The sequence below is a fragment of the Ochotona princeps genome, chromosome 17, assembly GCF_030435755.1.
Source record: "Ochotona princeps isolate mOchPri1 chromosome 17, mOchPri1.hap1, whole genome shotgun sequence".
Classification (NCBI taxonomy): Eukaryota; Metazoa; Chordata; class Mammalia; order Lagomorpha; family Ochotonidae; genus Ochotona; species Ochotona princeps.
Window position 1 is genome coordinate 13316251 of NC_080848.1, and position 14436 is coordinate 13330686.

The 14436-nt window shown below is 55.5% G+C and overlaps 1 protein-coding gene across 1 annotated transcript; it reads right to left on the reverse strand.

Annotated features, from left to right (window-relative positions):
- Positions 1-8856: 8856 nt before the first annotated feature.
- HEXIM2 (HEXIM P-TEFb complex subunit 2) lies at positions 8857-13111 on the reverse strand. The gene is made up of 2 exons (XM_036495997.2): positions 12968-13111; positions 8857-9726 (listed from the first exon to the last, which is right to left on the reverse strand). Exons 1-2 carry the CDS (start codon positions 13028-13030, stop codon positions 8890-8892), a joined length of 900 nt encoding a protein of 299 aa, XP_036351890.2. The 5' UTR covers positions 13031-13111; the 3' UTR covers positions 8857-8889.
- Between the last annotated feature and the right edge of the window lie 1325 nt (positions 13112-14436).

The following is a 14436-nucleotide window of genomic DNA, read 5'->3' on the forward strand; positions in this document are numbered from 1 at the left end:
CCAGGGTAAGACTCCCCTTACCTCCCAGGAGGGAGTCCCAGCCAGTGGCTGCAAAGACCACAGCAAGCTTGTGAGTGCTGTATAAGTGGGTGGTAAGACAATACATAGGGTGTTTCTCTTCCTTGGGTCTTATTTATTTGTAGTATCAGCATTAGCAACGCAGCCAGGACACAGGTAAAAGTTTTCCCTGATGGGCCACAACAGCCCCCTGAGTGTGTGTTTTCTGATTCAAAAAAAAAAAAAAAAAGTTGAGGGGCCCAGAGCAGTAGCCTAGTGGCTAAAGTCCTCCCCTTGCATGCGCTGGAATCCCACGTGGGCACAGTATCCTGGCTGCTCCACTTCCCATCCAGCTCCCTGCCTGTGGCCTGGGAAAGCAGTCGAGGACAGCCCAAAGCCTTGGAACCCTGCACCTACCTGGGAGACCTGGAGGAAATTCTTGGCTCCTGGATTCGGATTGGCATAGCTCCAGCCGTTGCAGCTGCTTGGGGAGTGAGCCAGTGGATGGAACATCTTCCTCTCCGTCTCTCCTCCTCTCTGTATATATGATTTTGCGATAAAAATAAATAGGTCTTAAAAAAAATAAATTAAAACTAATGTTGAATCAACTAAATATGTGAAAAGCAGTCCTTTCAGAGAGTAAGGAGCAGGCAGGCAGGAAGGAGGAGCTTTCCAGAAGCTGGATAAGGGGGAGCAAGAAGGTGGGCTTACTGTGAGCATGGGCCATGGGTGCCTCAAGGAAGCAGGCCTGACTTGAGGCTGTGGGTCAGGGAGCCTCAAGATGAGACACAGGGCTGTGCGGTGCTGAGGGACCCGCGAGGCAGTGGCCCAGAGCTGGACGTTGGAACCAACTGCCCACGTACAAGCTCTGAGAGCATCTCTAGTCACCTCTTGACACTGGGCACATTCTTTCAAGTCATTTATTCTGCAAAATGCTTGTGGGGGGGTCACATGACATGAAGTGTGCGAGCATTGCACTGGGGGCTTCCAGCACATGCTGCACTGGCCTATGCAGGTCATCTCCAGCCTCCAAAACTCAGTCTTCCTACCTGTGTAATGGGAACTGCGGCATCATGCCCAAATCAGCTCTGCAGAGGCAGGCACTTCAAACACCCTAGGGACTTCCTTTAGCCGCTAGGCCATGCCGCCAGGCCCCCCTAGGGACTTCCTACAGGAGAGTTAATAGCTCTCTTTTTAGGGCATTTATGTTTTTTTTAAGATTTATTTTTATTGGAGAGTCAGATATACAGAGAGGAGGAGAGACAGAGAGGAAGATCTTTCATCCGATGGTTCACTCCCCAAGCGGCTGCAATGGCCAGTGCTGCGCTGACTCAAAGCCAGGAGCCTCTTCTGGGTCTCCCACGCGGGTGCAGGGTCCGAAGGCTTTGGGCCATCCTCCACTGCTTTCCCAGGCCACAAGCAGGGAGCTGGATGGGAAGTGGAGCCACCGGGATTAGAACCGGCGCCCACATGGGATCCTGGTGCACTCAAGGTGAGGACTTTAACCGCTGCGCTATCGCGCTGGGCTCAGTTCTCTACTTTCAATCCAGCTCCCTGCTAATGCGTCTGGAAGGGCAGCAGAGGATGGTCCAGCTGCCCAGAGGAAACCCCTGGTATCTGGCTTTGGCCTGGCTCAGCTCTGGCTGTTGTGGCTATTTAGGGAGTGAACCAATGAATGGGAGATCTCTCTCTCCCTCTCTATAAATCTGCCTTTCAAATAAATAAGATAAATTCAAACCACATCAGAGTGCCCGGTTTGAATACTGGCTACTCTGCACTTCTTGATAATGATGCTGGGAGTCAACAAGGATGAGCCAAGGGATTGGGTGCCTGCCAGCCACACAGGAGACCCACAGGGAGTTCCTGGTTCCTGGCATCTGTGTGGCCCAGCTTTGGAAGTGAAACAGCAGGTGGAAAAACCTTTAACTCTGTCTTTCAAATAAATAAAATAAACCTTTAGAAAAAAAAAAAAGGATCTGGCAGAGTTGACACAATGGCATAGGCCTCTGCCTATGGTGCTGACAACTCAAGGGTTCCAGTTCAAATCCCAGCTGTTCCACTTCTGACCCAGTTCCCTGCTTGAGGCCTGGCAAGTCAGTGGAGGGTAACCCCAATCCTTGGGCCCCTGCACCCATGTTGGAAACCCCGAGGAAGCTCCCGGCCTTTGGCTTCAGCTCAGCTCTGACTATGGCATTCGTTTGAAAAGGGAATGAACCACCAAATGGAAGGTTTCTGACTCACCTCTCTGTAACTGTACCTTTCAAGATTATTAATAATGATTGTTATAAATGATAAACGGGCATCAGATAAAGACAGTCAATGCAGCTTCAGGCTGTGTTTTCACAAAACAGCAAAATGACCATAGCTGACATTTCTACTCCCATCATGCAACATCACTGGCACTCCCAAGATTTCAAAAAAATAGACAAAGAGATGGTTGGTATTCAAGCCTTGCCTTGAATTCTGTCTCCCCATCCCCACCCCACCCCCAAACTTTTCCCTTGCCTCCAGATAACGCAACCCAAAGACCCTGGTCCTTGGGGATTGCAGCCCATTCTTTCCCAAGCTTGTCTGACTGTGCACTATGCTGTAAAGAACTCTTACCTCTCTGTTCATCTTTCCCTAAGTTCTTCCTTGAATTCTTTCTCCCCTGGAGCTAAGAACCTGGACGAAGGCTAGCCAGTAGCCACATCGCAGCAATTCCAAAGGGCAGCTTTCCCAAGTGACTCCACCAGGCAGTGACGTTGGAGAACCCGTGAGTTACTGGACCGGGGAGTCCTAAGGAGTAGGGGGCCGGAAACCTGGACTCCAGCGAGCTGGGAAGCAGCAACTATGATCTAGAGAAGCTTCCAGGCCAGCGCCGGGGCTGTGGGGTGAGAACAGCCAGCTGCCAGGCATCTTCATGGGCAGAGCAGATCTTCACACAAGCAGTGAAGGGCGCTCATGTGCCCTTCAAACACTGTGGCGAGGGCAGATTTTATGTTGTGTATATTTCATAACAACAACAGTGAAACAGACCACAAGCGAGGGTTCTGTACTACAGGACACTGAATCCAGGCTGACGGTAGATGCCGAGGTTACGTAACATCCAGGGGCGTGCGGCATGCCTGCAGGATTCCCTCATCTGCCAGTTCCCTGTCAGCCCTTCTCTCTATCTCTGTATATTCAAAAACATGCTTTAGGGGCTGTCTGGGCAAGCTGCTTTTAAACGCACTCTGGAAAAACAAGTACTCTAAGAAAACCTACAAACACATATGGAGGGGCGTTTATAAGATAATATTGAAATTGGAATCAGATAATATTAGAATTGAAGAACTGTTTGGAAAAGCTAAAAATAAGGTAATAACTGAGAAGTTCTCTGGTATCTGGAGCCAGGGGAAGAGGGGAGGCCAGCCAGCTGCCTGGGGAGGTCATGGGCCCAGGGCTGTTCAAGGGAGAGCACCAGGCTTGTAAACCCTGCTAGACTACCTACCAGGAAGGACTAGCGAGGACTGCTGGATTGTGGCCTTGGGGACAGACAGCCCTCTTCCTCAGATGTTCAGGCAAAGGCCCACGGGTGGAGCCAGAAAGCACAGCCTGGCTCTGGGGCCTGGGGCCCCGACAGGCACTGGGGGAAGGAGCTGGAAGGAGCGGGGGTGGGGATTATCTGAGGAGGCCCAGGGAGACACCTCTTCCTTCCTCCCAGGGGGAAAGCGGGGTGGAAGCCCTGAGGCCCAGGACAGTCACAGGGTCCACCCCTCAGGATCCTAGGGAACTTCCACTTGGGGCCTTGTGGGGGCAGGGCTGGGGGAGGGAGCATCCTGACTCCCCCTAAAGCAGGAGACAACAGGTGTCCTGAGGGCTGGGGCGGGGAAGTATCCCATTTTGGAGGGGGTCAGGAAAGTCTCTGGGGCAGGTGGTCTCCCGAATGTCCCTGCCCACAGGCAGGCAGCCAGAACAGTGGCCAACTGGGGGCAGCTGCTTTGCCTGGGCCACTGCCAGGCAGAGCCTAGGCAGCCCCCTTCGTACTAGGAGCCACAAAGGTCTTTCTGTTTGGGGGCAGAGGTGAAGGTTAAGCCATGGGGGTGTGGGAGAACCAAGCTTCCCTTTCTTGGGGGTGGGGACAGGGGACTGGGCCTTCTGTCCCCTGACCTGCCCCAAGGGTTCAGAGTTCAGGCAGCCCTTCCTAGCCCCCACAGAAGCTGTCACCTTAGAGAGGCCCTCTCCACAAGATAAGAGTAGGGGCCTGATGGGAGACCGGGAAGAAGCTCCTGGCACCTGGCCTTGGATCGGCTCAGCTCTGGCCATTGAGGCCACTTGGGGAGTCAACCAGCAGCTAGAAGATCTTTCTGTCTCTTCTCTGTAAAACTGACTTTCTAATAAAAATACATCTTTAAAAAATAATGAGGGCAGGGGGCCACAAGAACTCCTGGGAGCCACCTGGACGGGAGCTGTCTGGCCTTACTCAATAGTGACTTCCATTTGCACGACCTCCCACACAGCTGGCACCTGGCTGAGCCCTCACTCACTTATCTCTTTGAAGATGTGAAGGTACAGTGGTCAGACGTTGCAATTCCAGTCAGCAGCTGTGTGGCCTTGGGCATGTTTCTCAACCTCTCTGAGCCAGTTTCCTCATTTCATGGGTCTGTTCTCAAGCTCCACAGTATTCATCACACTGTCCCCTGGGGGCCACCTTCACTGCCTGGACCTGCAGGGAGATGCTAAGAGGGCCAAGGGTCCAGTGATTTTTTTTCAGGCCACACCCCACCACCATTCCACCCCCAGAGCAGGGACAGGGCTTAGGATCCTGAGCTGGCCTGGAGGCCCACTGCACCAATTCCCTTGAACAAATGAAAAGGGGTCCTTGAGAGAGCCAGACTTGAATGCAAGTGCGAGACTCCTTGTCCAGTGCTCTCTCCAGCACAGAACTCTCAGGGGGTCCGTGTTTGCCAGGTGCAGGCACCCGGAGGTCACAGAGTCCTCCCCTCCTGGCCTTAGCTCCAGCAGGCACAGGAAGTGGACTGGTGGGGAACAGGGAGGAACAGCAACATGAGTGCTCAAGTTTGGAATTCGAGGCAGTAGGCGCACACACTGGGCAGACACTAGGTGCGTGCGGAGCAGGAAAAGCTGGGGACCACAGAAGGGAAGCTGGCTCAGGTGTGAGGCACGGGGTCCATGGAGGAGACTGATTCCATCTCCTGGAACCGGAACTTCTGGGCCAGCACCTACCAGCTCCTCTGTTGGGGCAGCTGGGACAGGGCCCTGGTCCTCCAGCTGCTGAAGAATGGCAAGGAACCCATGGAATGAGATCAAACATGTTAAGCAGCAGGAAGACGGGCCACAGTCCACACTGGGGAGCTGAGGCTGGCACCAGACTCAGGAGGTGCCACCTCCAGCAGCCAGGAGACTTGCCCAGGGTGGAAAAGGCTGACCCAGAATTCTTTGTGGTACCCCTGGGTTGGGTGGGGGAAGGGACTTGGGGAGCACCTTGGCCTCCTGTGTCAGACCCAGGAAGGAGTGACGGCAGCACCAGGAACTAGGGGTGAAAGGCTCCCTCTGGAATCTATCCCCCAACTTTCCTCTCCACCCCACACAGCTCCTGCACATGCTCAGTGTGCTCCTGGACTGGGTTGGCTGGGGGTAGAAAACTGGCTGGCACCCCCACTTAAAGGGCCAGTGCCACCCTTTTCTGCTCCCAACCAGGGACCATGGGGACCCAGCCACCTTTCCCCCAGCTTGAGTCACTTGGCCTCAGGCCCTTTCTCCACTTCCTGGGAACTTCCTCCTGACTCACCCCAGTGCCCCTCTTTCCTGGCCTATTGCTGGCACAGGGTCAAGGAGTCCCTAAGGGAGAGGGATCTCAGGCTAGGCTACTCAGGGGTTGGGGGAGCACCAGCAATCAATCACGCTGGGCCCAGTATCCAGCATTCAGTGCAACGGGTTAAGCTACCACCTGCAATGCTGCCATGCCATCTGAGATGAGAGTCAGCTGTTCCACTTCTAACCCAGCTCCCTGCTGATGCACCTAGGAAAGCAGCTGAGAATGGCCCAAGTCTTCAGGCCCCTGCACGAGAGAACTGGATGAAACACCTGGCTCTTGGGCTCAGCCTGATCTAGCCCGGGACCACTGCAGACATCTGGGAGTAAGCCAGGGAATGGAAAATCTCTGTATCTTTCCTACTCTCTCTTTCAAAATAAATAAAATAGGGGCCCGGCGCAGTGGCCTAGCAGCTCAAGTCCTCGCCTTGAACACACTGGGATCCCATATGGGCGCTGGTTCTAATCCTGGCAGCTCCACTTCCCATTCAGCTCCCTGCCTGTGGCCTGAGAAAGCAGTGGAGGACGGTCCAAAGCCTGGAGTCCCTGTATCTATGTGGGAGTCCTGGAAGAAGTTCCTGGCTCCTGGGTTTAGATCAACTCAATCCAGCCATTGCGGCCACTTGGGGAGTGAACCAGTGCATGGAGGATCTGTCTCTGTGTCTCCTTCCCTCTGTAAATCTGCCTTTCCAGCAAAAATAAAATCTTTTTTTAAATCTTAAGCATAAAATATTAAAAACAAAACCATACAAATATTCAAAATAAATACATAAAATCTTGAAAAAAAATCCTGTCCACAGGGCTTTGAACAAAAATCCATCAGGCTTGGGCCCGGCGGCGTGGTCTAGCGGCTAAAGTTCTCGCCTTGAAAGCCCCGGGCTCTCATATGGGCGCCGGTTCTAATCCCGGCAGCTCCACTTCCCATCCAGCTCCCTGCTTGTGGCCTGGGAAAGCAGTCGAGGACGGCCCAATGCATTGGGACCCTGCACCCGCGTGGGAGACCCGGAGGAGGTTCCAGGTTCCCGGCTTTGGATCAGCGCGCATCGGCCCGTTGTGGCTCACTTGGGGAGTGAATCATCGGATGGAAAATCTTCCTCTCTGTCTCTTCTCCTCTCTGTATATCTGGCTGTAATAAAAATAAATAAATCTTTAAAAAAAAAAAATCCATCAGGCCTTGAGCTGCTTGCCCTCTGGGCCTCATTCCTGGCTCAGGTGACCACTCTGGGAAGTAGAGCAGTGAGTGAGCGCATTGGCTTGGCCAAAGTCTGGGGCGTTGGGGGCCGCATCAAGCCCAGCTGAGGGGCTCCAGCTTGGGGTGGGTTGTAAAGCTGAGCTGCTGACAGGCAGCAGGGCCAGGACACCCACAAGGTAGGAGGGGAAGGCAGGTGAGGAGCCCCGGGTCCTTGCCTTCTGCACCTCTCACCCTGGGGTGAAGGAAGGGCTGGCAGCCTAGGCACTGAGCCCACCCCTCCTTACCCAGCCCCTGCCTCACCCCATCCGTCCACCAGCCTTTTGAAAATGAACCCATCTTGGTGTGCGGCCCTGGCCAGGGCCCTCGGCCAAGTCATGTTTGTAGGGGATTGTCAGGAGAGCTGGCAGCTTCTTCTCTCCAGATTCCTCAGTTCTGGGGCTAAACCTCTCACCTGCTGCTGCTGCCCCAACCCACCTCCTGACACACCCACACCCCACCCCTCCACTCCAGCAATCCTCTGGAATCTTCTCTCCTCTCCTGGTCTCTCTCACACGGACACACCACAGCTTGCCTTGCTTCTGGTAAACAACCTTTGCCCTGGCCTCCTTCTCCCTCTAGGGAGAGATTTGGGGCCATAGGGTCCCATCCTGGTAACCTTGCAGGGGAGGGCAAGCCTTTGACCTGCTCGCTTGGATTTTGGAGAGCTGCTTCCTGTCTGGGTCTTGGCTTTCCTATCTGCAAGGTGGGGGCATCTATTCCTGCTGCCCTTCCCAGCAGAGCTGTGCAGGGTGGGTCACAGCTCCCAGCACGGGAGGACCTCAGCCAGATCCGCAGGAAGGGAAAAGGCTGTCTCTTGAAGCTCACCCCTTCCTGGAGCTTCTTCTTGCCTTGCGTCATTGCACAAGGTGCTGGCCAGGCCTGGGTGTGGCAGGACAGAAATAAAAGTTGTCCTGGCAACACATGGGATTTCATCAACATTTCCATGCCGGCAGCTTCCAGGCCTAAGAAGAGCAGGGATCCACAGGATCAAGGTGCAGAAGGCGGCTCTCAGGATGAGTGCCTAGGATGGCAGCCAGGCTGCCTGGCTGCTCCTGTCACCGGCTTCCTGCTCAGCCTGCTGTCTACCACGCTGCTGGCCTGACACCTGCCCAGGGGCCAGCAGGGATAAGAGCTGGGGTTTGTAGGGGTTGGGTGGGTGGACGTGAGTGTGCCTGGCTGGCTGACAGGCAGGTGGTACCTCCACAATGCAGAAGGCCAGGCGGCTGTCTACCTCCAAGAGAACTGACCAGACCAAGATCTGGCAAAGACTAACACGCAGCCCGAGGACACAGGCTGGCTCTGCCCTTGGCTTTCTCTTCCATCAGGGGGATACTTCCTTCCAGGGGGTAGGTGGGGGAGGACAAGGAGAAACAAGGTCTGTAGACCCCCTCTAGGAGCCCATTCCCCTCAACTGTGGACAGAAGATGTGGGGTCTGAGAGCGAGCTGTTAGAAAGCCTTGGACTTGGGCCTTTGCTGAGTCCCAGCTCCTCCTCACCTAGGCTGTCAGGTCTGGCTGAACTTGGGGACTGCCCAGTTCCCTCCCACTGGTAAACCCTTGGCTGCAGGACACACAGGACAGAACGTGGGCAGCCTGGAGATTGTCCAGGGGTCCGCTGACCTCCCAGGCGTGGGGCAAAGTGGGGGCTGGACCTCCCTAAAACATGTTTTGATTCTCCAAAGAGTCCTTCTGCAATCAACGCTGGCCACTCCCACTTGCTCTCAATAAGCCACTTTATTTCTCAGGGTTGTAAGGGGGAAGGATGACATCAAAGAGCCAGCTGTGGCAATGACAAGGTGGGGGGGTGGAACCTGCTGCACCTCTTCCGGGGCAAGGATGCGGAGGGCGCAGGGTTGCCGACCTGGGTCACCAGCCTCCCTGAGACCCGGCTGGCCGTGGGTCCATCTGCCTGGGGGGGCACTCTTCGGTGCCAGGTCCCTCACCTGGGTGCCACATCTGGTTCTCCTGCCGCAACCGCTGGTTCTCTGTTCTCAGCCTCTCAACCTCGGCTGCCAGCTCCTCCACGTGGCGGCAATGCCACTGGCCCGAGCGGCCCTGCAGCCGCTGCAGCCTCCGCGTCTCCTCCTCCGCCTGAGACAGCCGCCTCTCCAAATCCAGGTAGTCGCGTACCAGCTCCTGCTTGCTGCGGCCCTGCAGGCTCTCGGCATGGTAGCGCTCATAGGCCTCAGAGAAGTCCCTCTGCTGGAACTCGCCACACGCCTGGTCCCGCCCATCGCTGTCCCCTGCCTCACTCTCCCCACTGGAGTCTGGGTGGGAGATGCTGGCAGGTACATGCAGGTCAGGCTCCTCTGGGGCCCGGTCATTCATCAGGAACTGGGTGGTATTGTAGGGCGCTACGGGTTGGCCCTTGGCAAACATCTCTTCACGGACCCGGGATGCCCGCTGGCTCTGCTTCTCATCCCGCTGCTGCTTCTCGTCCCAGCTCAGCTCCAGGTAGGGACGCCAGTGTCGCTTGCGCTTCGACGGCCTCCGCCGATGCTTCTTCCGGGTCAGCACAGGTTCCACCGAGTAGCCTTCTGCACCTTGATCCTGTGGATCCCTGCTCTTCCAGCCCAGGCCATTGTGGGCCCCACCAAGACCTTCCTCTAACTGGCTCTCCATCTGAGGTGTCAGGGGCAGGGAACCGCCAGGGTCACAGGTCTCAGGAGACATCTTGGGGCTTCCTAGAGGAGTGCCAGAGCTCTAGAGAGAGGAGGGAGCGGGGGTCACTGAGGGCCTGTCTCTGGGGTTGCAATCCTTCCTACCCACCAGCCTGAAGCCCACCCTTGCTCACACAGCTATCCTGCTCATGCAGCCTTCTGCAAGTCCTTGTTTGCAGTGTGCCTGTCTACTGTCTTCCTGCTGTCTTTGGGGAAGCTCTGGGGACACTGGGAACTTCACCTGCATGTGGGACTTACCATTTCTTTTATATATATATATATATATATATATATATATATATATATAAAGATTTATTTATTTTATTGCAAAGTCAGATAGGCAGAGAGGAAGATCTTTGGGCCACCGGGGTTAGAAGCAGCGCCCATATGGGATCCCAGTGAGTTCAAGGCAAGGACTTTAGTTGCTAGGCCACGGCGCCGGGCCCCTATCATTTCTACTCCTAGAACAATACCTGGCTGAACAGGCATCCCATAAAGGCTGTGTGAAAGAATGAGGGAGGACAGAATTGGGCTACGAGATGGGCCCTGATGCACTTCACCCCATCCCAAGCCATAGGGCTCCGGCTCTTCCACATGAAGCTGGCTGAATGGCCAAGTGGCCCAAGCTGTCACACGTAGCCCTGTCTTCAGAACAGCCCCACTCCAGCTTTAGTGCCCTGAACTTTGGAATAAGCTCCGCACAAAGCAGGGAGCTGGTCTTGCCTCCAGCTGGGGCCTGAGTAACTTTTTCACCCTGGAGGGTTCAGCAGCTGGGTTATCTGCAGACTAAAGCCCGGCTTATCTCGGGGGCCCCCACCTCTCCACACCAGCTTGTCCCATAGTTTGCATCCAATATAGCATCCGGCACGTACGGTAGTTCACCATGTGGCTGCTCAGCTTACCACCGTATCTACAGACTACACTGGGTCCCTAAACATTTGCTAAATAATCTGGGGACAGACCATGGCTCAAAAGGCTAATCCTCCACCTTTGAGTGCTGGCACCCCATGGAACACTGGTTCTCATCCTGGATGCTTCACTTTCCATGCAGCTCCCTGCTTATGACTTGAAAAAACAGCAGAGGATGACCCAAGTCCTTGGGACCCTGAACCCATATGGGAAACCCAGAAACTTCTCCTTGTTTCAGATTGGCTCAGCTCCAGTTGTTGCAGCTGTTTGGGGCGTGAACCAGTGGATGGAAGATCTTTCTGTTTCTCCTCTCTGTAAATCAAACCCTTCAAATAGATCTTTTTTTTAAGATTTATTTTATTTTTATTACAAAGTCAGATATACACAGAGGACAGACAGAGAGGAAGATCTTCCGTTCGATGATTCACTCCCCAAGTGACTGCAAAGGCCAGTGCTGCGCCGATCCGAAGCGGGGGACCAGGAACCTCTTCCAGGTCTCCCACGCGGGTGCAGGGTCCCAAGGCCTTGGGCCGTCCTTGACTGCTTTCCAGGCCACAAGCAGGGAGCAGGATGGGAAGTGGAGCTGCTGGGATTAGAACCGGCGCTTTCAAGGCAAGGACTTTAGCCGCTAGGCCATGCCGCCGGACCCTAAATAGATCTTTTTAAATAATTCTTTTTATTGGAAAGTAAGATGTACAGAGAGGAGGAGAGACAGAGGAAGATCTTTCATCTGCTGATTCACTTCCAAAGCAGCCACAATGGCTGAAGCTGTACCAGTCCAAAGCCAGCAGCCCGGAACCTCTTCCAGGTCTTCCAAGCAGGTACAAGGTCCCAAGGCTCTGGGCCGTCCTTGACTGCCTTCCCTGGCCACAAGCATGGAGCTGGAAGGGAAACGGGGATGCTGAAACTAGAAACGGCGCTTATATGGGATCCCGGCATCATGGGCAAGGTGAGAACTTCAGCCACTAGGCTACCACACCAGACCCTAAATAAATCTTTTAAAAATTTTTGGTTGGGCTCAGCGCAATAACCTAGTGGCTAAACCTTCGCCTTGTATGCACCATGATCCCGTATAGGTGCCGATTCAAGTCCCAGCTGCTCCACTTCCCTTCTAGCTCCCCGCTTCTAGCCTGGGAAAGCAGGAGAGGACAGCCCAAAGCCTTGGGACCCTGTACCTGTGTGGGAGACCTGGACGAAGCTCCTGGCTCTTGGCTTCAGACTGGCTCAGCTACAGCTGTTGTGGCCACTAGGGGAGTGAACACAGAAAATCTCTCTCTGTATTTCCTTCTCTCTAAATCTGCCTTTCCATTAAAAATAAGTCAATCCTTTAAATATTTTTTGGTAAGTGATCTAAAGCTCCTAAGATGAGGAGATCCAAAAGCTGTGGCCAAGGAGCCTCTTTCTGCTCGCCTTGCCGGGTAAGCAGCGTGGAGTCTGCTTGTTCCCAGCACGAGTTGGTATCCTCTCTCTAGTGGCAGTGAAGAAGTCCCACACGGTGCGCAGCGAGCGAGCTCTAGGCCTCAGTTGGGCGAGGGGGAGGCAGGGAGGGACAGGTCAGAGGGTGTGTATGCCAGGCCCCTCCATGTTAGTGAGGGTGAGAGCACCGTGGGTAGGCCATGGGAAATGAATTGCTCAAAGTTTGTGGTTTTGGGATTTCTAACAATAACTCCTACCACCAGTCTATCATTTTACTACGTATAGCACGTGGAAGAGGCATCTGAGGATGGGTCCACACGAGCATAGGAGTGTGGTGAATGCGGCCCATCCAAGGCCAGAGGGGTGTTAGGGGCTTTGGGGTTTCTTGTGGAGATCATTAGGCAAACAAAGGCAAGTTGTTGTGTGTTCACACGTGTGTGCGGCGTCACGTTACTTTACCTGCAGGGACATCACGCATCAAGAGCCAAGGGCCTCATCTCCACCAGTGGCTGGGATCAACTGGAGAGGCCACGCCACTGGAGCCCGAAGGCACAATGGTTTGTGCGCACAGTCACCTGCTCCAGGCTCTCAGTCAACGTTCCCCAACCATCCTTCCTCCCATCCACGGTAGCCTGGCCACCAGTCCCATAGGCCTCCTCCCCTCTGCCTCAGGATTTCTCTCATGTGAGGGCAGACCTCTCACCTGCTCCAAAGGCCCCAAGGGTGAACCCCAAAGGGACCATGGCTGACTCTGAAAACCTTAGCTTTGGTGACCAGGAAGTGACTCCTACCACCTGAACTGGCCAGGGTGCTGGTGGTGCCCATGGCCAGGGCAGCGTTCCACACCCTGTCTTTCCATCTTTCCACCTCAGCCGACCATCTGTGTCCAGACGCCAGGATCCGGGTTTAGGGGCCTTCAGGGGGTGTGCGGGCGGGCCGGCCGGCCGGGGGGCACTTACCTTGGCCCCCTCCAGGGTTGCCGAGGGATCGGGGTTACAGTCGGCCGGAGTCGGAGAGCTCATCTTCCCCAGTTGTCTTTGACTAGTAGTACCTGCTTTGGACAACGACAGTTTGAAACTTAAATTGGCAAGGAGGACGTTTTGGCAAAGCCCCGTGCTACTCCAGAGGCTGAGTCTGGGCAGCGGCAGCCATTTTGTAGCTCCAAACCTGCATGCCCCCGTTGTTGTTTTTTCCCCAAATGAAGGCCCTGAAGGTTGTCCCCTCTCCCCCCAACCCCGGCTTTTGTATCTTCAGCCAGCAAGGGACCAAGCGGGAAGAAGCGGCCATCTTCCCGTGCTGTCCCTCAGCACCCCAGGCTACGGCTTACTGCCCGGTCCTGGTGGAGCCACTGGGGCCCAGGCCAGCGGCTAAAGCAGCAGCGAGGCCTACGCCTTGTGCCCGCAAGTCCCTGAGGGAAAGGAGTCGGCCGGGGGAGGCTGCAAGGGGGCTGGGTTCGTGGCTCCCTCACGACAACCTGACACAGGCTCTGGGACAGTCCTTTCCCCCACGGACTCTAGGGGCCCCCATCTTGGCGGCAGGCAGCCTCGCCCCTCTGCCTCCTCCTCAGGCCGGGCTTCACCGGGCCAAGCAGGACATAAGCGGCCTCCCTCCTGCCTCTCAGGCGGGGAAACGGAACGGGAAGGGAGTTTTCAGACGACCTGCAGCGGGCGGGAGGATCGACTGAGCTACGAATGGGTTTCTTGGAAAGCGGAAAAGAGACATGGAAGGGGCTTTTGCAAAGGAGGCACTGACCTAGTTCCTGACATGGGCTACGCAAACGACTACATCTGTCTCTCTGCCACCGCCTGACTGCGCAGTTCCCAACGCCTCAGCCCTACCTCTTGCTGCAGTTGTAGCAGCTCTGGTCAAACCGTTGAGGTACTAAGGCTGGGGGGAGGGGACAGTCGTCGGCGCGGTGCCTGCTGGGGATTGTAGTCCTTCCAGCCTGAGACGGCGGCCCAAGAGCCTGTCACGTAAACAGCCACACCCAAGAACTGCAAAACCCATCTATCCCTGCGCGGAAGGCGCCCGCGCTCACCACTGCCTTCTCTGATTGGCCAGACCGCCTGCCAATATTCTCACTGCCATCGATGATTAGCTGCGCGGAAGCACAACCAATCCTCTTTTTCCAGGCTCAATTAAAGAGTTCATTGATGGCGCTAATCTTCCCGGACAGCTAATAGATCCGGCTGAGGGGAGGGGCTAGGTGCGGAGGGATCCCCGGTCCTTCAGGCAGGCGACAAGAAGACCGGTGGCCGCCGCCGCCATTTTGGGCTGGGAGGAGGCAGCGGAGGGACTCGCTGCGCAGTGAGAGCACCCCATGGGGGGTGGTCCGGGAGCGGGGAGAGGCCGGGCCAAGTGGGCTGCCTGCAGTAGAGGCGCCGGGAATCGGCGGGGAGTGGGAGCCGGGGACAGGGAGCGGACAGGT